The sequence below is a fragment of the Nuphar pumila genome, chromosome 14 (genome assembly GCF_984573655.1).
Source record: "Nuphar pumila chromosome 14, dmNupPumi1.hap1.1, whole genome shotgun sequence".
Taxonomy (NCBI): domain Eukaryota; kingdom Viridiplantae; phylum Streptophyta; class Magnoliopsida; order Nymphaeales; family Nymphaeaceae; genus Nuphar; species Nuphar pumila.
The window spans coordinates 87,727,443-87,751,620 of record NC_143262.1 but is presented as its reverse complement, the minus strand read 5'-3'; the positions used below and the strand labels follow the sequence as shown (position 1 = coordinate 87,751,620).

The 24,178-nt window shown below is 39.2% G+C and overlaps 1 protein-coding gene across 1 annotated transcript; it reads right to left on the bottom strand.

Annotated features, from left to right (window-relative positions):
* Nucleotides 1-7,963: 7,963 nt before the first annotated feature.
* On the bottom strand, nt 7,964-10,635 carry LOC149817275 (uncharacterized). The gene is made up of 4 exons (XM_089987056.1): nt 10,630-10,635; nt 9,150-9,336; nt 8,634-8,693; nt 7,964-8,424 (listed from the first exon to the last, which is right to left on the bottom strand). Exons 1-4 carry the CDS (start codon nt 10,633-10,635, stop codon nt 7,964-7,966), a joined length of 714 nt encoding a protein of 237 aa, XP_089843182.1.
* Between the last annotated feature and the right edge of the window lie 13,543 nt (nt 10,636-24,178).

Below are 24,178 nucleotides of genomic sequence, written 5' to 3'. Positions count from 1 at the left end.
ACGGGGCGGAGCGGGGCAAAGTGGGGCAAAAAAAAGCATAAGTCCATCCTCGCACAGGTTTTGATTTTAACCTCCATCCCCGTTTCATGTCCTCCATCCCTGATTCAAACCGAGCAAGGCAGGGCGGGGCCCGTTTTTCCTCGGTCCACTGCCATCCTTAGTTTTGAATTGAATAAGCGCCTCAATCGGAGTTGAGATATGCACAGGTCCGGTTCTTATTGGATTGGATCAGGGCAGAAGGGATCCATGATAGCCATATCCATGGTTGTTAATCGCAGTCACAAATACTATTACCGGTATTTTGAAAATATAGTGAATTTAATGCCAGATTTCCAGTGGCTATTATTTTGCTACTGAAAATGTGATATTGTCTAAAAAATCACTTACATTGAAAATATTCTGTTTTTAACACATTAAAATCATGTTAAAAATACCATTTGATTATATTATGTATATATTGACTATATAATTTTATATAATATAATTTATTAAGTAACATTTTTTTTTAGAAAAAACAGATTATTGAAAATATCATTAGATTAAATGGTTATTTATCGTGAAAAAACATGTATATTTTTTTAAATGGTTATTTATCGTGAAAACTGCCTCTGATAACTTCCAGCTTTTTGGAGGCCATAACTGATTTATCCATTTCTCCTTTAAAGTCCAAATTCAATTCAATCTAGGGATGGCAGTGGGGCGGGGGACAAGGTCTCCACCCCCGCCCCGCCTCAAGATTTTATTCTACACCCCCGCCTCCATCCCCGGAGGGGAATGGATTTTATCCTCCATCCCCGTTTCATGTCCTCCATCCCCGGTTCAAACGGGGATGAGGCGGGGTGGGGCGGGGATATTGCGGGGAAAAGTGGTCGGAGCGGGGATGAGGCGAGGATCGTGGCGAGGACGGGGCGGGGCGGGGAAAAGTGCACGTCCATCCCCGCCTCCACCCTCGGACGGTGATGGATTTTAACCTTCGTCCCCGCCTCCATCCCCGTTTCATACCCTTCATCCCCGGTCCAAACGGGGTGAGGCGGGGCGGGGCGGGGCCCAGCTTTCCCCCAGTCCACTGCCATCCCTAATTCAATCACAGATCTCTCTCTCTCTCTCTCTCTCTCTCTCTCTCTCTATATATATATATATATATATATATATATATATATATATATATAATGGATAAGTGCTAAATAAAATATGCTAAATGATATGTGTTAAATGGTTTTCCACGTTTTTTTCTTTAAATTCTGATCCCGTGTATGGGTGAGTTTTCATAAGGTTCAAAAAATCAAAAGAGTATCCAACTATAGGAGAACCAGGAATGGGGAGCTCTCCTCCTTTTTCTCCCGCCTCTTTGGTATGTTCTAATTTGGGCATCTTGTTTGGGCTACTTGATTCATGTTCTTAATTTCTTGGCCATCCAAAATTTTTATAAATTTTTTAAGCTCCAAATATCATATTTTACATAAAAATACATGATTCAGGTATAGATTTCTCGTAAATAAATCATGCCCAACACACATTTATGGGGTAGGAACTGAAAAAAAAAACACTAGCATATTTCATTTAGTACCTACCCATTACTCGGTTGGTGCTAAATGATATGTGCTAAATGAGTTTTTTCTTCTCTTTTGATGTTTTGTTCCTTATTCTGACCCTATAAATGTGTTGGGCATGGTCACTTTACGAGGAATTCACACCTGGGTCATGTAATTTTTATGAAAAAATGATATTTGGAGCCTCAAAATTTTACAAAGATTTTAGACTGATGATTTTTTTAACCTTATAAAAACCCACACACATGTTGGAATCAAACACTTCTAGTGTTGATCCCTATAAAATAAGTACATAGATCACATATAAATAAATATATAGAGAGAGTACTATGCCCCATTTTTAGTTCTGCCTTGTAGTTTTGAAGTGTTTTATAATAGATCTAAACCTTTAGATGTGTTTAGCATGCTTGATTTAGTGGGAATCAACTACCGAAAAATGTTTTTTTGACGAAAAAACATGATTTTATGGGCTTGAAAATACTAGAAGCTTCATAGCCATTGATTTTGGATCACCAGTAAAAACTGGTATACAAATCAGGTTCCGGTGATCCAAAAGTTGGTTCCCATTAAATATCAGAACGAGAAGGTGGGGCAGGAGTGAATTACTCATATATATATATATATATATATATATAGAGAGAGAGAGAGATGCTTAATGATACATGCTTAATGGGTTTTTCTGCTCTTTCGCTATTTTTTTTGCAGTTTCAATCCTATAAATGTGTTGGACATGATTTATTTACGATGAATCCACATATGGATAATGTGTTTTCAATGAAAAAATGATATTTGAAGCTAAAAACTTTACAAAGATTTTGGACCGTTGATTTTTTGAAGCTTATAAAAACCCACCCATGTGTTGGAATTGAACACTTCCAGAGTTGATCCTTATAAATTTAAGTACATAGATCACATCTGTACGGTTAAACGGAAAAACCATTCAACACTTACCCCTTATACTCTCTCTCTCTCTCTCTCTCTCTCTCTCTCTCTATATATATATATATATATATGAGAACTGAACATATTAGGTCTTATTTCTCATTCCGTTTTGTTTTGTCTTATAAGTTTTAAGTGTTTTATGATAAATCTAAACCGTTATATGTGTTCAACATGATTGATTTAGTGAGAATCGACTCTTGGATCATGTTTTTTTGACAAAAAACTTGATTTTATGAGCCAGAAAAAACTACTTCCTTCATAGCCATCACACCAAAACCATACAAATCAAAACTTTTATATATAATCGAATGTAATTTACATAACTTGCTATCTAAAATAAGCATAAATGGCATTGTCCCAGGCCGATCTTTCGAAATAAGACATATGCAGTGCAGATCCTTACTGAGTGAAAAATGCATCGAGTGTAGGAACGTGCGTATACGTTCACTTGATCGGTGACGTACAGTGGTAGCACGACATGCGATAAACATCAGTATCATCGTTAGTGCATCACTGTGTGCCGACACAGATGTAGAACGTTGTTTAGTTAAGCAGTGCCAACAGATCAGAAGATGTTGCCTTTGGAGATTTGGTTAAGGGCCTCTCAACTTGCAAATATCCTACACGTAGCGGTTGAATGCACGGGGGTGCGTGTGAGTTAGGGCTAATTCCTTCAGGGATCATCTTAGGTGGTTCCAACTGAGTATGATGACTCGGGGCTAGGCGAGTGAATGCCTAGGCACCGGTGAATGAGTCTGGGTGGTGCTCTTCGCTATGGTGTTCAATCATCAACTGGACTTCGGATTGGGGCCGCAAGGTATTACTCCTTTAGTGTCAAGGTTTTGTTGTGTCGTGCGGATGGAGTCACAATACACTCCATGACACACAAGGCTAAAGTAAAGTTTGTGTCTCTTTCGAAAGTGATAGCTAGTATGAGATGACTATGCAAAAGCGGCATGGACTACATAGAATACATATTTGAAAATACGCTTGATCAGCTTCTGTTAGGTAGCTGCGCACGAGATGGTATGCATGGTCAATAAAAATGATTCAACATATGAAAAAGTATTGGTATGTGGCCTTTGGCCATTAGGCTGGCCAGCTTGGTGCGTCGCGGGTTTGCAAAACATTCTATACCTATAGCAGAGCGATAGAAAAGCTTATAGCAATAAGGAAGGACCATCACGTCGCACTAACTTATTGAAAAAAGTAAGCCTGTGACATGCATAGTGCAATTAATAAAGAGATCCAAATGAAAGCTTAATTTTGTATAAATTAACTCCTTATGATGAGTAAGCATGCTTTGTAAAACTTAATTAAAGATCACCGGTTCTAAATTTTTATAAATATTCAAGCTTAAAAAATGGATTTTTTTTTAAGTGTGTGTTTTGAAGAAACTTTCTTGTCTAAATTTAAGAATTTAATGACATGAGTGGCAGCAGCCAGCAAGCCTGAGAGAAGGTTATGAGTCCATCCCATGTTCGACTAGTGGCTCCGTAAAGGCTTGGCTGTCAGTGACCCCACTCAAGTTTACGATCCCACTAAGTGACTTAGTTATCGATGAGGGTCTTAATTGCATTTTTTTTCTCTAGAAACTAAGAAAAATAGCTTCTTTCCATCCCCATGACCGGAAGGCTACAATATCACCTGAATTTTTTCACACTTGTAAGCAATAGGACTTAGAACTCTAAACTTGTTGCTTGCAGGCCAAACACTTCAACTATATTTATTTTATAACATAAAATATATATAATGTTTTTATTATCAATAAACAAGCCAAGACAAACATTGGTTGTTCATGCTCGTGCTTGTTAAGCCTATTTCACGAGTTCTTTACAAGTTGAACATGAGCCCAGCTACGAGCGACTTATCTCTCTTCCAGCCCTAGACACATGACCAGTTTCTCTCCCTAGAGACTAAGGGGTTGTTTGTTTCATTTCCACCAATAAGAAAAACTCTATGAGAAAGGCATCCCATGTGTGAAAAAATGCATATATGTAAATAGATTTATCTACTAAATGTATGGTCAACATGAAAAGAAACCCATGATAATTGTGGGTTTAGTAAAAAAAAAATGGAGTTAGCATGTTTGTTTCACTCGCATATGAAAATAGAGGGTTCAGTTTGTACAGCCTCATTTTCATGTGTAAATTAGGAAATTAGGTGAAACAAAAGAAGCCTTAGAAAAATGCCTTTGCTGCAAACACCATCCTAGCTACCAATTCGTTCTCTAAGCTTAGGGCTTATAGATGCACTAGACAACACCCTCTCATCTAGACTCAAAACGAGCATGTAACAATCACATTACCAATACCAGTGCAAAGTCGCCTGCGAGTTGGGAGAGCAGGTTGTATGTTACCCCCTGAACACGGGTCCGCGTGTTTGGGTCCGAATGAGTGCCACGTGGCACTCATTCACCTGTACAGAGGAATATTGCGGATCCCAAGATCTTCCTCCGTACAGAAACAGGCGAATGAGTGTCACGTGGCACTCATTCGGACCCCGAACACGCAGTCCCATGCTCAGGGGGTAACATACAACCTGCTCCCGCGAGTTGGTTGTGAAGGTGTCGAGTTGGAAGACTCCGGATCAAACCCTGCTGGCGCACGGATGTATCTGTAGTTTCAGAGGTGGGTCATGTACTGCAAGGTGGTCGTGCGGCCCCACCCAGGGTTTTTTCCTAAAAAAAAAAAAAAACAATCACTTTACCAACTTCATTTCCAAGATCTATGCCAACTAATTTTAGGTCAGAAGAATCATGACCAGGCTGATTTCTCCACCGCTTGGGGCCCACAGGTAGTTGCGGTGCACATCAGTTGATGTTTGACAGGACTTAGGTCACATCGTTGGTGGACTAGAACAAAGCCTGTGTAAACCGAGAATCTTGATGGCTCATTGCACTAAAAGTCTCTGCTTTCCTTGTCAAGCAGAAATAAAGAGAATATCATTGATTGGTATAGTAGCTAAATCATAGTTAACTAAAATTGAAATGGATAAGAGAAGTGATGCCTGAACCAAAGCCCGGAAGCAAGTGTTAAAAAATAATATGAAAATGCAATCATGCAAGCGCATGAAAAATGAAAAGAAATATATAGGAAGCAATATGCAGTGTGGACAGGAGCAAATAAGAAATGACACAAGTATAGAATGACAAAAAACCAACATGAAAGTTTACTGTAAAAAACAGATATCATTTTTTAATATGGAAAAAATGTAAAAAGTGAGGGAGAGGGGAAAAGAGGGTAATCCCACGAGAAGTGATGAGAAGCAAGAGAGAATTGTTAAGGAAGTGAAAGAGAATTGATTCAGGGGGAAACCAGAGAAGGAAGTGGACTTCCCACTAAAGGGAATTGAGTTTGTCATATTTTTAGAAGCGGGCTTTTCAAAGCTTCTCTTCCTTTCAAGAAAGTGAAGAGTTCTCCACTGATATAGGTAAACATGCTTTCCCATGTAACAAAAAAAAAAAACTTTTGGTAACCATGAACTGAATTATTCCCCACTAATTGTGGGGTGAAAGCTATCAGGTTATAGGCTATAGCTAACTTGGTGCACTAACCTTTTAATATTTTAAGTTGTGTTTAATCTGATGCAGATTGGGAGCAAGACACACGAAGACTTATATAATCTGTTTTGGATCTAATCTTGATATTGCGATTGATATTTAGTTCTTTTAAATATATTTGGATATTGAATGCTGTTTTGGATTCTTATTAAATCTTGAATTTAAGATCCATAGTAGAATTGGAGTTTTCTCTCCCTTTTTTATAAATAGTTTTATAGAGAGTTTGAATTGGAAGATGGATGACTGATGATTTTCAAGGTGTTTTTAATTTTATGCATAAATTCTCAATTTTCATCGGATTGTAGTTATTCATAGTTTAGCATCGCATAATGTAGATCAGAACGTAGATCATGGTCCTACTGTGGAGCATCTCTACATCATAATCTCTATTCAAGTTGGATCTACGCGTGGATCCAAATCTGGGTCAAATCTTAATGGATTGAATCAAGTCAGATTAAAAAGATGCAACATACCCTTGACATAGGAAAATATGGAAATGGTTAAATCAAGTAGGGACAGAGATTCATGTGCCTAACCTAGATCATATTTGGTCACAACTCCACCTTAAGTGCAATGAGTTCAGGTTCTAGTATATTCCCTTTCTATTTCTACTTAAGCAGCATTAGACACAAGCTCACTAGCATCCATGATATTGATTTGGCTTATTGGCAAAATGGCTAGGACCTGTCTAGGCTTACCTAGGGTAGGGCATCAAATGATTTCAACATCAAAGATGGATAACTAAGCCCAGCTCAGCAGCTCAAAATTAAGGGTCAGAAATTCAAGGGTGGCACTGTACCCCAGTACATAAATTCATGGTGTCCCCATCAAATTTCATCATTTTGGTTCTCCACATTTCTTGTTGGGACACAAAATCACTGTTGGATGCAAATCATGCAATTACCCCACTATTTATCCACATTTTTTTTATTTTCATTTTTTTTTTGCACACTATGAAGTCTGAGACCCCCTTTGCTCCATCCATACTGCAAACATGGCAGTGTTTTCTGCCTCTAGTTTTGAGCCACAAGTTTTCCTTGCACCTACCTGGTTTGGGCTTTTCTCTGCCCCCACAAAAGAAACAGTTTTTGCCTTTTTCTTCCCCTTTTCTATCTTTCCGCTTTTCTCATTTCCATAAAAAAGAAGATACTAAAACCACATATGTCAATCTTGGACCACAAGAAAGAGAATTATTGTTGTTAACTAAGGCCATGAGAACATTTCAAGCTTTCCAACACAATTCACAAATTTTGAAGTTTTCATTTAAATGGGGAATCCGAATTTTTAATGGGAATGATGTTGACATTTCACCTGGAAATGGGACTATTAATAAATCCCCATATCATCAAACCTGTGGCTCACCAATTTTTTTTGAAACCTGGTTATTATTTATTATAGATAACCAAGGCCTTGAGTAACTTTTGATCTGGAAGGCCCCCTATCTTTAATTATTAACAAAAACGATTTTTCTAACATTAGAAAGGAAGAGATTATGAACAGTACGCAGTTGCAAAAGTATTAACATGATATTATTAAAAATCTAGTATAGGATGGACGTTAGTGTCAATATGACAAAACAAAAGAAGTTATTGTAACGTTCAAAACATGCATATGGTATCAAATTGAGGGTATTCTGATCTTGAGACTAATACGATAATCAAGAACAACAGTTGGTTGCCATACATGATGTTACTGAGACAGAACTGCTTAACCAACCAAGTGGCTTTTATTATTTACAAAGCTTTGACATAACCCCTCCAAGCAAAAACTTTAACAATAACTTGGCTAAACCTCAAACAACTACAGCCATAAGCTTTAGGCAAAAACTGGTACTGAGCGCCTCTTTAGCTAGAGTTTAGCTCAGAACATATGCTAGGGAACCAAAATAGCAACTACCCATCTGCAACCATCAAGCAACCGGTGGGCATCTAAAGCTTGAAAATTCTTTAGACAGACCAGACTCTTGGAAACCCAGCTGCCTTATTCTAGGCATGGACTTTGGAGGTGCCCAGCTGCTAATTTTAGCAGAAGTCCTGTCAATGTCTCTGCTAAATATAGGGAAGGACACTGTTGTAACTCTCTGACATGAGGATAACCACTTGGACTGGATGTAAGAGGCCTTTCTCCATGGGGGTACGTGGAGACCACTCTCTGTTAGTGACTTTTTGGCAGCAGAGCAGGCTAGAGAAATGACCTTGTTCAGTTTCTCTTCGGTCCCAACAAACACTGAAGGGAGAGTGTTAGATAACTGGGTGTAGGCTGCAGTAGGCCTTGCAATTTCAAACTGGGACCTAAAATCTATGTCAACTATCAACCTTTCGGGATGCTTTGCCTCATTCACCACCATGATGTCTATGTATTCATGAACACCTGCAGAACCAAACAGGATTACATGAATCCACAAATCATATAACACAGAGAGAAACTGTCACGTCAGACAACCTGAAACTACAATTATACATTTATACTGATCTTATAATGAAAATCTTAGCTGCAGAATATATGATTTTCTAAAAAGAAAAGAAAAAGAGAAAAGAGAAACTGTCAGTATTCATAGGAACAGGTGAATTGTTTATTACTGTAGGGATAAGGATGTGATGGAACAGAGTAATTGCGCCAGAAGTCCTGCAACCGAGATTCTACATTGAGGTTACAAGATCACCAACATCAGCAATATTTTTCAACAATAATGATGGGAGGATAAGGATACATCGTCCTTTTAAAAGAAAAATGCTCAGCAAGGGAAGCTACTACAAGAACCATGAATGAAACTATTTCCACCAAACATCTACCGGTCATGACCAGGGCACCTCATTAACAAGAAAAACAACGTAGAATAAAGAGCATTGGTGAATTCATGGCAGGAAATTAAGATCAGGATTGGACTCTTTATGATTTATGATCTTCTCACTTGAAAGAAAAACCAGGAGCAGAGCAATAGGGGGCGTTGATTAATCAGAATGATGATGAAGACTTAAAATTGGAGCCCCCATGAACAGTAAATTTAGTTGGTCTCACCAAAATCCATCAAACGCATCCAATAAAAATTCAAAAGGAAAATATGAACACCCAATGGTAAGCAGTATTAGTACTACCTCCAGGACAATCTATAGAAGAAACCCACGATGATCTGCAGAGCGAAGCATCATAACCCTCCATCCTCATCCTTAGCATCAGTCCTTTCTTTACACTGTACCTCCACTCATTACCACAGTGCCTCAAATACCTCATCACACTCTCATACACATCTTTCTCTGTCTCTGCAGTAGAACCAATGAGCATCTGAAACCAAAGCCAAGCTAAATGAGCAAAGGACAAGCAGATCTTAAAAACAGTCCCATACAACAAAATATCAAACAAATTAAAAAAAGAAACAAAGCATAAGAACAATAAAAAAAGTGTGAAGAAAGGAAAGAACAAGTAGAAAACTTTTTAGTTGATGAAATGGACCTCTAATGTGAGGCATGTTTGGTCTTGGGGAAGGTGGGCATGTGAAGCTGGAGAAGAGATTTGTGTTGTTTCTGATTCAAGGAAGTCATGAACCATCCTAGAAAGTCTCTCTTCTTCTTCCTCTTCTTTCGCCTCTTCCACTCCCCTCATCTCTCTCTCTCTGCAAATGATACCAGTACGTTGATGGGTTTTTATTCTTTCATGGTGGTGGGTACAAGCTCAAAAACTATGACACGAGTCTTACTTTTTCTCTCCCTTACTCGTGCACACCCACGAGCCTACATCCACACATAACAAACAGATGTCTACTTATGATGTCGTGTCATTGATCTAGTGTGGATCTCTCTCTCTCTCTCTCCTCTCTTTATTTCCATCTCATCACATCAAGAGATCACGTAGAGAGAGAACCTTCTCTTCGTTTCCCTCTCATCACATCATGTAGAGAGAGAAACCATCTCCCTCTCTCCAATTTCTTTCCATCTCATGACCACGCACCACCCTCGTCACACTACGCGTGATGAGTATTTGGTTAATTTTAACCTCTATGTTCTGGCTTTATCTTATCCTGGTACCAAGTTTAATTAGTGCAAGAAAACAAAAAACTGGGCCGAATATTCTTGGAAATATACCCGTTTGTTCCCATGTCCACCACCTTGTCATTTCAAACCTTGCAGAGGAAAACAATTTCCGGTTAAGTTTTCTTGCTGCTGCCCGTGTCACTGTAAGGCTTTGGAACAGGTAAACTTTTAAGTAATTCTTAAAAAAAAAAATTGCCTTTTTAATCAATTATTTAAAAACATCTAATTTCAGTAATTATTTTTAGCCGTCTGTTTTTATGATTTATTTTTCAAAGACGCGCTTCGCTTGGTCTTAAGATCGTCCTGCTTGTTCAGTCAAAGTGATTAAAATGCCCTCAATGTTGATTTGTTTGATAAAAAATGATAAGATGGGATAAAATGGATTGTTTTACGAAGAAAGACATAAGATCTCATTTTATACTTCACTCCTCAGGTAGGGATGTCCGTAGACGGGTGCGGGTGCTCCGGGCAAGCTCTCCACTCTGCCCCCGTCTTAAAATTTTGCCCTTCATTTTTTATCCATATCGTGGTGGGTTTTGATTTTTACCTCCATTCTCGGTCTATTCTCCATTTTATGTCCTCTATCTCCAACCCAAATGATACGGATTCCGTAAGATCTGTCAATTTTTTATATTATTTTGAGTTAAATATATAAAGTATTTTATGTATATTCATCATATTAACTTAAAGATACAAAACAAAAAATTTCTATGATCCAACTATGCTTAGGATACATACACACATCTCTATGATGATTTTCATTGAAAAAAGTTTAAAAAATCTTATCGGATTTGTTAAGCGAAACATGAAGTTTTTAACAAATCAAACCACTTAGTCTTGAAGAGACACTACAAGAAAAACGTTATTTGGCGATGAAAATTTATGATAGAAATAATCTGTCACAAAGTTGCGACAGATTAACGAGAAAAAACTATCTGTTCTTAAATTTGAAATTAGTTGCAGAATTAGCGACGAAAAAAATCTGTCACAAACACCATCACAAATTTGTGACAGATTAGCGACAAAATTTTTTTGTCTCAAACTCTGTCACAACTTCGCGACGGATGAGCGCTAACATTTTTTTGTTGCTACTCTATCACAAATTTACGATGGCGTTTGCGATGAATTTTTTTCGTCATTAAATTTTCTGTAAAACCCTAATGTGAGCCACTTTCCTTTCCCTTTCTATTTCATCCCGTCGCTCGCCGCCCGTCTCCCGCCGCTCTCTCCTTCACCTCCTCCTTCTTCCCTCATTCCATCTCTCTCATCGCTGTGTGCCACCGCCGACGACCCCAGAGCATTCTCCCTCTTGACGCCTTTCCCAACCCACCGTCGTCAACGAGCACCACCGCCAGGCGACAACGCCACCACCACTGCTTCTCGCTCCTTCGTCCTCTTCTTTTGTTTACCAGGATCGATGCAGGCAACCCTCTTGGCTACCTCCTTGCCTCCCTCGTGTGTTCTCACCGGTGACCCTTGCTGGGTAACCCGCAACGCCAGTCGCCTCCGCAGGTAACCTCTTTCCCCTTTGCGTGTCTTCTTCTTCTTGTCCTCCTTTTTCTTTCTTGTCGATAGACAGTGGTTAAAGCCCTGCCTGTCTGTCTTTTTTGGCAGCCATGGCAGTTCGGCAGGGGCTGCCAGTATTCCCTGTCTCCCTATTGCGGCAGGGGAGGGCGAGACCCTCCCTCCTCCCTGCGCTCCCCCTCTCTCGCGTTCAGAGTGTCTGTGCCCCTGACTTGCTTGCTCACTCATTCAGCAATTGTGCTTGCTAGTGGGGGGAGCTTCACACTACAAGAAAAATGTGGATTAGCGACGGACGCTATCCATCTCTAATTTGTCGCTAAACAGTTTAGCGACAGATTGGTGGTGGATTAACGATGGATAGCGTCTGCCGCATAATCCTAGTCGCTAATTAGCGATAGAACTTATATGCCACTAATTTGCGACAGATTAGCGGCAGACATGATCCGACACGAGTACGTCGCTATTTTAAATTGGCGATGGATAATATCCGTCGCGAGTCTGTCGTTATTTTAAATTAGCGACGGATATTATCCGTCGCTAATCCACCGCTATTTTTAAAAAAAAAAATGCTCTCTGCCGGGCGGTATTCCTGCAACAATAGGCCGGACTTGTACCACACCACACATGCGTTGCACCCGAGCGGCCCGGCCAGCCACTGCGGGGTCTTTTGCACAGAACAGGCATGCTCTCCAGTGCGCTCTCCAACACACTCTCCGATGCACTCTGAACCGATGCGCTTTTCGATTCTGCGCAACGCAATGGAGGGTAAGCCAGGAGCCCGCCCTCCTCAACGACACCATCTGTGCCAACATCGCCTACGGCAAGCAGGACTTCATCTCTGAAGACGAGATCGTCGTCGCAGAGGCGGTGAATGCTCACCGGTTGATCTCGATGCTCCCACGGGGCTACAATAACCCCCTTGGGCGAACGCGGCGTCCAGCTCTCCGACGGGCAGAAGCAGAGGATCGCCATCGCCAGAGCCATCATCAAGGACCCCAAGATCCTCCTCCTCGACGAGGCCACCTCCGCGCTCGACGCGAAGTCAGAGTGCGTACTCCAGGAGGCACTGGACAGAGTGATGGTGAGCAGGTCGACCGTCGCCATCGCCTATCGCCTCTCCACGATCAGGGGCATCGACGTGATCGTCGTGGTGAAGAACGAAGTGATTGCTGAGGAGGGTAGCCACGAGACGCTCGTTGGCATCAGGGATGGGCTCTATGCTTCATTGGTGGTGCTCCATATGGGTTCTTCCAGTTAGGCCTTCCAACATAATTGTTAGGCCAGGAACGGAAAGCCACGCTTGGAAAAGAAAATGACTTACCGGACCGGAGAAGTCAGGTCGGCCTGGTTTTCCAGCGCCGGTGGGCGACTCCAACTCCTCTTCTTCCTCCGGTTTCTCCGCCACGAAGTCATCATCGGTTTAAATTTTGAATGAGGAGAGAAGGAAAATTGCGTGCCTTAGATGGGACGGTTTAAATAAAAAATTAACAACGAATTAGCGAGAAAAAATTTTCCTTGCTAATTTCGTCGCTAATTAGCGACAGATTAGCTATAAAATAATTCCCTCACTAATTCCGTCTCTAATTAGCATTTTTCTTATAATGTTTGGCGATGAAAAAAATCTATTGCTAATCTGTCGCTCATCAGCGACGAAATTACGAGGGAGATATTTTTATCGCTAATTTTGCAAATATTTTGAATGTTAGCGACAGATAGTTGTCTCTCGCTAATCCGTCGCACATTTGCGACAGAAAAAATCCATCACAAATGTCCATTGCTAATCCACATTTTTCTTGTAGTGTCAGGCCTGCTATGCATGCTTTGGGCATGGGTGAGGTTGGTTTTGGTACCCAACACCATTATGGCTATGCGTTGTGCTTTTGTCACGAGGTGTTTGGCCCCCTTTCTGTCTCTAAACAGAGTTCATGTTCTCCTTTGATTTGTAAGATCAGTTTCCCGTTTGATTTGGAGAAACTGAGTTTTCGTTTGTATATTTGTGCTTTGGAGGTGCGTAGCTAAGCTAATTACGTGATGCTTAGTGTTAAGCATCACATGCGGCTAAAAATATCGTGCAAAAAGAAATAAGAAAAATACAAAGGCAAAAGCATGCAAATCTGGTAAATACCCATGGTGAGTAAGTGATGCAAGCGCATCACATGTAATTTATTTTCTTGGATGCAACACTTTTTTGTTTACATGCTCACTTAGTTGTGGATATCTAGGATTGCTTTGCTGGAGTTCAGAGATCATGCTGAGCATGATTTGAATGTATGAAAATAGAAGTGCTCTTACTTTTGGAGTTTGGATTTCATGCTAGTCATGGTAGTAGTTAACGAGATATTAGAGTGTGTACATATTTGACATTGTTATGGTATAAATGAGTGATTGTATTGCCATATTTGATGTGACTGTATTTGTGCTTGCATGAAGTTATTTTCAATTTGATTATGCCTTTCATATGAAATTGTATCATGAAAATATGCTTCAAATGAATGTATCGTATTGATGAATGTGATTTCATCATTCTAAATATCCTTGTTATTAGTGCAAATATGATGTGATGGTTTTGCACATGAAAATATTAAGTTATCAATATATGCATCATAGTTCTTGTGATTAAATGACATTATATATATATATATATATATATATATATATATATATATATATATATATATATATATATATATTTGTGTGTGTGTGTGATATATATCAAATCATTACATTCACCATCAATGCATGATAAATTAGATATTTTCTTTATCATAGTATTATTATGATTCTCTTTTAACTGGTGAAGATAATATCCATAACATCATAGGATAAAATGGTTGCAAACTGTGAATAGATGTACCATATGATAGTTGATAATAAGGTGTCGCTTGAATATATGGATGATGTTGATAATTTTATTGAATTTACAACGGCAAGTGTCAGTACAATGGATCCCATCGGTTAGATCAGGTGCCTCTATACGATATGTAAGAATAATCGATTTGTAGAACCTCATGGCGTTAGATATCACCTATACAATAAGGGTTTTGTGAGTGGTTATCAGAATCAGACGTTTCATGGTGAAGAATTTTTGAACAATTTTGACGTACGGGTGGATGTGGTGCACGATAATCAATTTGTTAGGCGTAAACTTTAGAAGAGATTTTAAATTTCCCATCTATGTACTTTGAATCTCACATTTCAACATGTTACACTTGCTCACCTCGTAATGATGATGGAGAAGAAGTTATTGTGACTGACATACTATCGATATTTAAACTACTTGGAAATGCCTTTAGCAGTTGCCGGTCAAGACTCTTGGAAGATCGTGAGCAAGATGCAACACAAATCTATATTCTTTTTAATTGCTCAGAGATCAACCCCTATATCGAGTAAGTGCACAAAAAATGTTACACTAAGTTCTCTACGTACATGATTCGGTAATATAATTATTTATTAAGTGTAGACAATTTGATCTGGAGTTGCGAAGAGAACTTCCACATCTCACTTATTCAAAAGTATAGAAAGAACGTGAAAATAAGTTTGGGGCATGGTTGAAAGAGTTGGTAAGGACGAACAATAATATGTTACTTAATTGGTCATGTTTACAACCATTGTTTATGCTTGTAGGCCCGCCATGGTGATGTTAATGACCAAGGAATATGTGATTTACAAAATGGTCCGACCAAAGTTGTGCAATATTATAATGGGTACATCATAAATGATTATCGATTCCATATAAAAGACTATGGTGTAAACAAGTCAATGATGAATAGTGGCATGTGTGTCAAGGGTAGCAGTTACGGTGAAAATAAACTTGACTACTATGGTGTTATTGAAGAAATAATGAAGTTGACTTACTTAGGTATAAATAGCATGGTAACTTTATTCAAGTGTCATTAGTTTGATCCCACATCAACAAGAGTCGACTGTAAGTATTACATTATCACTTGTCCAATACTTATCTTATAAATAATGTGTATCGATAATCAATTGTTAATATGTAGCAATTCATGTGCAGTGCGAGGTTCGAGCCACAAGAAGTAATACGAGAAATTAAGAAGTCACTACTTCAGCATCTACCAGGACCGGTCGCTCAATGAAAAAGTACCCGAAGGAGGTGTTGAAAAGATTATGGTCCTCATTCATGGTATACAATCGTTTATCATAGCTAATGTATTTCATATTTAATTTTTTGTTATAGTCATGTGTACTAACTTTCTGAATTATTTGTAGGTTTTGAATCGCTTTGCAACTGCGAAAGAGAAGCAGGATGCGAGGATAGTGTGATAGAAGGTGGCTACCAGTCGATTTGCAGACATACTTTACAATATGAAGATTGCAGCAATAAAAGCAGTTGGTGGGATAGATGATCCACTGCATTGGAAGGAACATGTCGCTTCTGCTATCAAGACAAATTATTGGGATGCAATGTACGACAAGTGGGCGAGCCATGAATTTCAAAACCGCTCACATAGGTGGTTCTATGACTTTTGAGAGCCACCAGAAGAAATTGGTAACTCATCAATATATATATATATATATAGTCAAATTTATAAATATTTTTGTGATACTTTCTAATTAATTTTTTTATCATTTAATCATGCAGGAAGCTGAAAAAAGAAGCATTGTACCTTACAAGGATGTGTTTGTTGAAACACATAAACGTAAGACTACAGAAGAGTTCGTATCAGAGAAGGCGAGAGTGACAACAGTATGTATTTATTGTATTAATAAACATTGTAATATACAACAGTATGTCTCCTTACCTCTTTCTGTTGGTTATAAAAAGATTTAACTTGAAGCATCAACAAAAAAGAATTGAAAGGTCGAATTACGCCAATTCAGGTCAAAGGATTTAAATGGCACTATAGTTTCTATGCAGATGATGCACTATTCTTCCTACAAGATAAGAGAGACTCTACTAGAAACTTTTTATTCTTTATAGAAGAGTTTAGAAGGCAATCCAAGCTCGAAGTAAAAAAGGATAAAACTTTTTGCATCCCCTTTTAACCTATTGCAAGTGAGAACTTCATATATTCAACAATTGAGTGGCTGACAGGTCAAGGTGTTGGAATATGGTTCAGATCCAACCTGATGTGACCCAGTTTGACATGGATACATCATAGGGTACAATTACAAGGAAGTTATTGCAACTGCACGTACATGGCAACCACTGATAGTGGTAACCACCCATTTTAGCCTCCCACTACAGGCTTCTTTCGTAAGCTTATAAGAAGACACTTGGTTGCATGATGAGAACAACTATAAGGTGCATCCTCTTCTTTCAAATACATGGTTTAGGGTTCTGCTCACCAACAACCGAAGGTATGGGCTCATTATGGGCGTTGATAGGCTGAGGAGAACGTCAACCACCCCCTCATCACATCCATGGTGTCTACTGGTACGTATTTGCATTCTGGTTTATTTTTTATGAATATGCCAACACTTTGGGTTATGGGTCCATCAAGCTTTCGCTGCGCGTGGGTGTGCTAGTGTTCATGCATCACTCATTGGGCCCGACTGCGGTTGACCATAAAATTACAGTGGCTGACAACGTTCTCGATTTGGGAGAGCAGCAACTCATTAAGTTTTTGCAGATTTTGGTTTTTGAGAAAATAGAAACCAAAATGAGTTTCCACCGACAGATCGGTGATGGTAGATGCGGTCGTCGTTGTCATCGACCGATCCTCCCAGTCAGTTGCCAGGGTCGGTGATCAGTAGCCAAGATCAGCTACCGGTAGAATAAAAAAAAATAATAAAAAAATAACATAGGGTTTCTGCCGATTACCTGCGGATGGGTCCTCATCGAGGAGTTGAAAGGGGAGGGAGGGCCATAGAAAGTCGACGATCTCGCCAGCGTCGCTGTGTTATGCCCTCGTCGAAGGTGACTTTCACTGAGTCACTGGCAACCTTGCCGGCGACATACCTTGCAACTGGGAGGCTGAATGGGTATGTGCCTGTATCAGTGGTCACTCAACCTAATGTCGCCATTGCCGGGCTACTGGAGGTGCCCTCATCGGAGAGCAAGAGTTGGATGTCGCTGGGGGTCGCCGCCTCACCGGCAACATCACCGGCGACATCCTCTGTCACTAGATATAAAAAAAGGGGTATTTGCCCTCCTTGATCTATGCTTTGGCCGACCATCCAGCTGTGATCACCAGAAGGCTTTTGGGGACCTCTTCTATAGACAATTGTCGATTCACCGACATTTTTTTTTCACTCACTGGATATCGAAGGGGGCATTTGTCTGGTTTTCTCATAAAACCATCGTTTCCAAAGAATGATGCATTGTCAGTGAGGGTTGCCATCATCGACGGCCTTCGGCTGGCTGCCGATGTTGGGGTGACATCGATCGACGACGTGAGCCATGTGGGTCATCGTTACCCTTCTGAGAAAAAACTGATGGCTTTCAGTTTTCTCAGAAACCGAAAGTCATAGGGTTTTCAGTTTAAAGCAAGGTACCAGGACGAACCGGGTATTCCAACCCGGTGGCGGGCCCAATCCAGACCCAATTTGGGTGGATCGGGTCTGCGCAGATCTTATCGGGTCAGTCCTGACCCAGGATCAGACCTAGACACATTAATGGTTTTGGGTTTGGGTCTGGTCCAAATTCAAACCCGTGTCCTGTTTGGACCGGGTCATCGGGTCAGACCCGAATCCTGTGTGGAAAGGGTCTAACACAGATCCTATGTGGTTTGGGTCAAACCCGGATCTTGTATGGACAGAGTCTGCTCCAGATCCAATTCGGATAAGGTCTGACCCGGGTCCTGTTTGGACCAAGTCAGACTCAAGTTTTTGTTATGGATCGAATCTAAATTCAAATTGAATCGGATATGATTCATAATATGGTCCAGATAATATTGACACCTGAACCGGATCAGTGACCAATACAACCCTTTCTGAGACCGGTTTAGAGCCATTTTGATTGGTTTCTTACGATTTTTTAACGGTTTCGAGATATAGAGACTTTGTTTTCATGAATTCATGAAAAGACAATGATTTTCTCATTTGGTTATAGGGCTTTATGAGCTTTTGTTCATATTTTGCACCAACTGATTAGGTCCAAAATCGGTTCAAACCCTTAGATGACCGGTTTGGGACCGTTTCAAACTGGTTTGGGATATTTTTAGACCAGTTTCAACCTGAGGACCTCAGGTTTTACCCATATGAGCTTGTTTTTGTTATTTTGTTCATTGTTAAGAAAACATAACTTATGCACGTTAATTCATTTGTTTTATATTGGTTAAGTTATGAATAATATTTTTAAGCATGAATTATATTTTATCATCAAAATTAGTTTATGCATATAAGTTGAAGCATGAACTAGTATTTTGGTAATATAATATATATTTTGTCATGAATATACATGCATTAACATATATGCATGGGCATGATCTATAATACAATTATGTTTTTGGTAAAAGATCTTGATTGGTCGATTCATACAATCACCAAAGTGATCTGAGTTGTGTTGATTAAAGATTCTTTAGACCGTATTAAGATTCATTATTATGATTATGTGTGACTTTATGAAACAATGATTCTACCCAAAAGTAGGTTATTGTGTTCCAAATTCACACAGGATGTAATAGTAGATGTGTATTCTAGCCCATAAAGCATGCTCGTACCCAAAAGTATAGTCTTGAATTATCTCTCATTACATGATTTGCTTGTTTCACCAATTGAAGTCAATTTCTTGTGAATTGAAGAGATAAAGCAACTATTAGTATTGTCGTTTGTACCAAAGTGGAACGATAATGGCTCAACTATACTTGTCTCAAAAAAGGTGAATAATAAAGGGTCTCACTTTTACCTTTTCATCACAAGTCTTGTATGGGCAATAATATTGTATTCGCTTTCATTTTTTGTTGTATCAGGTTCTTTTTTTATCGATGGTTCTAGTAACATTCTTCTTTTAGATAGATCTAATTTTTCAAATTGGAAAGAGATAGTGTCGTTTACTTTGAGTTACATGGACCTTGATTTGGCCCTTAGAATTGATGAACCTCTCGCTCTTATAGAGAAGAGCACAACCGAATAGAAGGTTGCCTCTGAGAAGTGAGAGCGTTCGAACAGACTTAGCATATTGCTTTTGTAATCTCGAGTGGCTAAAAATATTTGAGGCATCATTCCTCACTACAAGACAGTGAAGGAATTTATGGGAGCCATTAAGGCTCAATTTATCAGTTCTAATAAGGCAAGGGCCAGTACATTAATATTCAAACTGGTATCTTTGAAATATACTGGTGACAGTCACATCCGACAACACATTTTGGAAATAAGGAATATTGCATCTCAGCTGAATGTCATAAAGTTCGCCATTTCCGATTATTTCTTGGTCCATATAATTTTGATCTCATTGCCTACTACTGAATATGGACCCTTCAAAATCTTCTATAACACACATAATGATGAGTGACATTTTAATGACCTCTTATCCAAGTGTGTTGAAGAAGAAGAGAGACTGAAGAGTGAGAGGGTGCCAAGTGTACATATGGCCTCTCATAATTTTGTACCTTTGCTTGATGGAGTTAGACCTGTTGGTTGTAAATGGGTCTATAAGACCAAAATCGACTCTAAAGGTCAAGTAGAGAAGTACACTGCTAGTTTTGTTGTAAAAGGTTTCACACATATAAAGGGTATTGATTATAATGAAACTTTTTCTCCTGTCTCAACTAAGAAATCGTTGAGAATAATTATGTCTCTCATAGCTCATTTTGATTTAGAGCTACATCAAATGGATGTAAAAACTGTCTTTCTGAATGGGGATCCGGAAGATGAGGTATACATGCAACAACTTCCTGGTTTCAGTGTAAATGACTCGAATCATTTAGTTTGCAAATTAAAGAAGTCAAATTATAGACTTAAACATGCCTCCCGCCAGTGGTATAAAAAGTTTAATCAGATAATTATGAATTTGGGATTCACTGAAAACATTTTTGATCAGTGCATTTACATTAAGACTAGTGGAAGTAAGTTCATAATTTTGGTTTTATATGTAGATGACATTCTTCTCGTAACTAATGATTTGATTCTACTACATTAGATAAAAGATTTTCTTTTCTCTTATTTCGATATAAAGGACATGGGTGGGGCCATATATGTCCTTGGAATCGAGATTTGTCACGACAGAACTAAGGGTGTCCTTAGCTTCTCTTAGAAATCCTATATCCTTAAGGTTCTTAAAAGATATGTGATGGAGAAATATTCTCCTGGTTCAACATCGATAGTGAAAGGGGATAAATTAAGCTTAAAGGATTATATCCTCAAGATGATAATAAAAAGAATTTGATGACAATTGTCCTATATGTTTTAGCGGTTAGGAGTTTGTAGTACGCGCAAACCTGCACACGACCTGATATAGCATTTACTGTAGGAATGCTTGGTAGATATCAGTCAAATTCAGGTATTGCGCATTGAAAGGAAACAGAAAAGGTTATGCATTATTTAAAAAGAACGAAAGACTACATGTTGACCTACAAAAAAGTTGACCACCTAGTGGTCATTAGATACTCTGATGCGGACTTATGAGGATGCCTCGATAGTAAAAAATTTACTACTGAATATATCTTTCTATTAACAAGTGGTGTTGTCTCATGGAGAAGTGAAAAGCAATTTACAACTAATGTTCATACTATGAAGGGATGTCATTTGGATAAGAAACTTCATTATGGGTTTTCGTATTGTGGACTCTATTGAGAGACTACTAAAGATCTTTTGTGATAATAAAACAATCATGTCTTTTTTAAATAATAACAAGAGTATAACCTCGTGTCGACACATGGAGTTAAAATATTTTTTTGTTAAAGAAAGGATTGGGAATCATTTGATATGTATTGATACAATTGGTATAAAAGAAATGACTGTGGATCCCCTTACTAAAGGGCTAACACCGGGATTGTATTCCCAACATGTAAAAGGGATGAGTCTTTTTTATTTCTTCTGATATATAACAATACATTATGTGGTCACATTTGTGAAAATCAATTGATTCTCTATGACTTTATGTATTGTTGATTTTGCATAAAAGATCTCTCATTTGGTGAAAGAGAATAGCAGAATAATAATATTAAAGGGCCAATAGAATGTGTTAGAGACCAACCTATTCATAAAGATAATCTCAACATGCTAAAGCACTAAAAATGAATTGTATTGTAGTACATAAAAATATGACATTTCATAAAGAAGTGTCAATCTCCATGATTCATATTATTCATTATTATGATAAAGGATAGCATGTGAACCCTCATGAAAATTGAATCAAGATAACAGTAAAACCTTGATATAATGTTTTTCCATGTCAATGGGTCAAGTGGGAGGAGAATGTTGAAATATGGATCAGATCCAACCTGATGTGACCCGGTTTGGCGTGGGTACATCATGGGGTGGAGCTACAGAGCAGTTATTGCAACTGCGCGTACATGGCAACCACTGATAGTGGTAATCACCCATTTTAGCCTCCCACTACAGGCTTCTTTCAGAAGCCTATAAGAAGAGGCCTGATTGCATGATGAGAACAATCATAAGGTGCATCCTCTTATTTCAAATACAAGGTTCAGGGTCCTGCTTACCATCGACTTAAGGCTTGGACTCATTGTGGGCGTCGATAGGCTGAGGAGAACATCGATGATCCACATGTCACATCCATGGCGTCTACTGGTACATATTTGTATTCCTGTTTTATTTTTTGTGAATAAGCCAATACAAGGACCTCCCAATTACTTGTGCCTCCCTCTTTTTAGAGGTGTGTTGAAAAAGGGGATGTGCTTGAAGTTGGTGGCCACATTCCGTTCAAATCTGGAATCATAGCGTGGCAGGATACTTGCAATGGCCGCCAGACTCGTCCTGATCAAATCAATACTCTCATTGGCTATGGGAGGTAAGCTGCTTGCGTAGAGCCGACTAAAGAAACTTGGCTACATATACTCACCCTTTTTTGAGTAGGGTGTTAGCCAAATTAGCTAGGGGGTATAACAAGGTCTTGGAAGGATAGCCCCCAAGATTGGCACCCAATTGTAAATGGGTGAAATGTATACAATAAATTTATAATCATTTAATGGAACTGGTAGGGGTCTGCCTAACCCCAGCTTGACTGTTCAAAAAAAAAATCTTAATTTTTGCAGATCATTTATAAGGTAGTTCTGCAATTTTATCCTAAATAGATTGTCCTACACTCCTAGTAGGCAATCCATCTTTTGTAACGTGTGTGTTCTTCTCAATCTTATTAGTGAATCTTAGTACGGTCAGTCATAAGTCACTTCATGTTCTTTGTGTGGTTGATTTTTTTCTCTTATTCCCGTTTTTGTTTTTTTGATTTGTGTGTTGAGTCGTTCCCTATAACCAGCTGATGCCCGCTTCAACTGCGAAAACCCCTTTGGGGATATTATAAAACAGCATTGTGGGTGTCTGATAATATTAGGAACTCGAAAACCAATATGGTCTTTAGTCATACTCCAAGGTCAATATTTTGTTGTGTTGTTAATGGTAGTTGTGGATATCTAATCCGGGTCATATCAAAGTATCACTTCATGTTTCACCAGATTTCTGAGTAAAAACGATGGAAAAACACACTTCCCAATTCTCTGATTCTGTGTTTTTTTTTTTTTTTTGAGAGAGAGATTCTTTGATCCTGTTGAGTAGCAGAGCTTTTGATTTACGTCATCTTTGTTGGTGTCACTGGCTTGGTCAAGTTTGTTTTTTCTCTGAAAAACTGGAGCAACTGTTAGTTTGGATGGGCCCACAGGTTGCAGCTTCTTGCTAATATAATACTAGTGACGCTTCCTACTGCATCATGTGACCAAAGACTTGAGTCCATTCTCTTCACAAACGTTGCCAGACGTTTTTGAGGAATTAGTTTGTAATATTCATGTAATTAAGTACTCTCTCTCTCTCTCTACAAATGTTGCTGGATGTTTTGGGCAATGGAATGCAATTATAAGCTCTCTCTCTCTCTCTCTCTCTCTCTCTCTCTCTCTCTCTTTGGCAATTCAATTCCAAAACTAGCTCATGGTTGAGCATCAGACATTAGGGATGGCAGTGGACCAGGTCACCCCCACCCGGTATCAAAATCCGGACTTTCATCCCTGCCTTCATCCCCGCATGGGTTTGAATTTTAACCTCCATCCTCGTTTCATGTCTCCCTTCCCCGGTCCAAACGGGACGAGGCAGGCCCCATTTTCCCTCGGTCCATTGCCATCCTTAGAAGGATTGGGGAAGGGGCGGGGCAAGGCAGGGATGGGGGCGGAGTGGGAGAAAGTGTAAGTCCATCTCCGCCTCCATCCCTGCACTGGTCTTGATTTTAACCTTCATCCCCGACTCGATCCCCATTTCATGTCCTCCATCCCAGGTTCAAATGGGGCAAGGCAGGACAGGACCCATTTCCCCTCGGTCCACTGCCATCCCCATACATGGAATTAGCCAAACTTTTTGGTGAGTACTTAATTAGATGGCAGACTATTTAAGAGTTTAAGCATCATGATTAAGACTTAAGAATTCATAGCAGTTGATTTTCAAGCCTTGAAATATCCTAATTATACATCGTAATCAGCCGATCCGAGAGCCGGTCCCCATAAAAC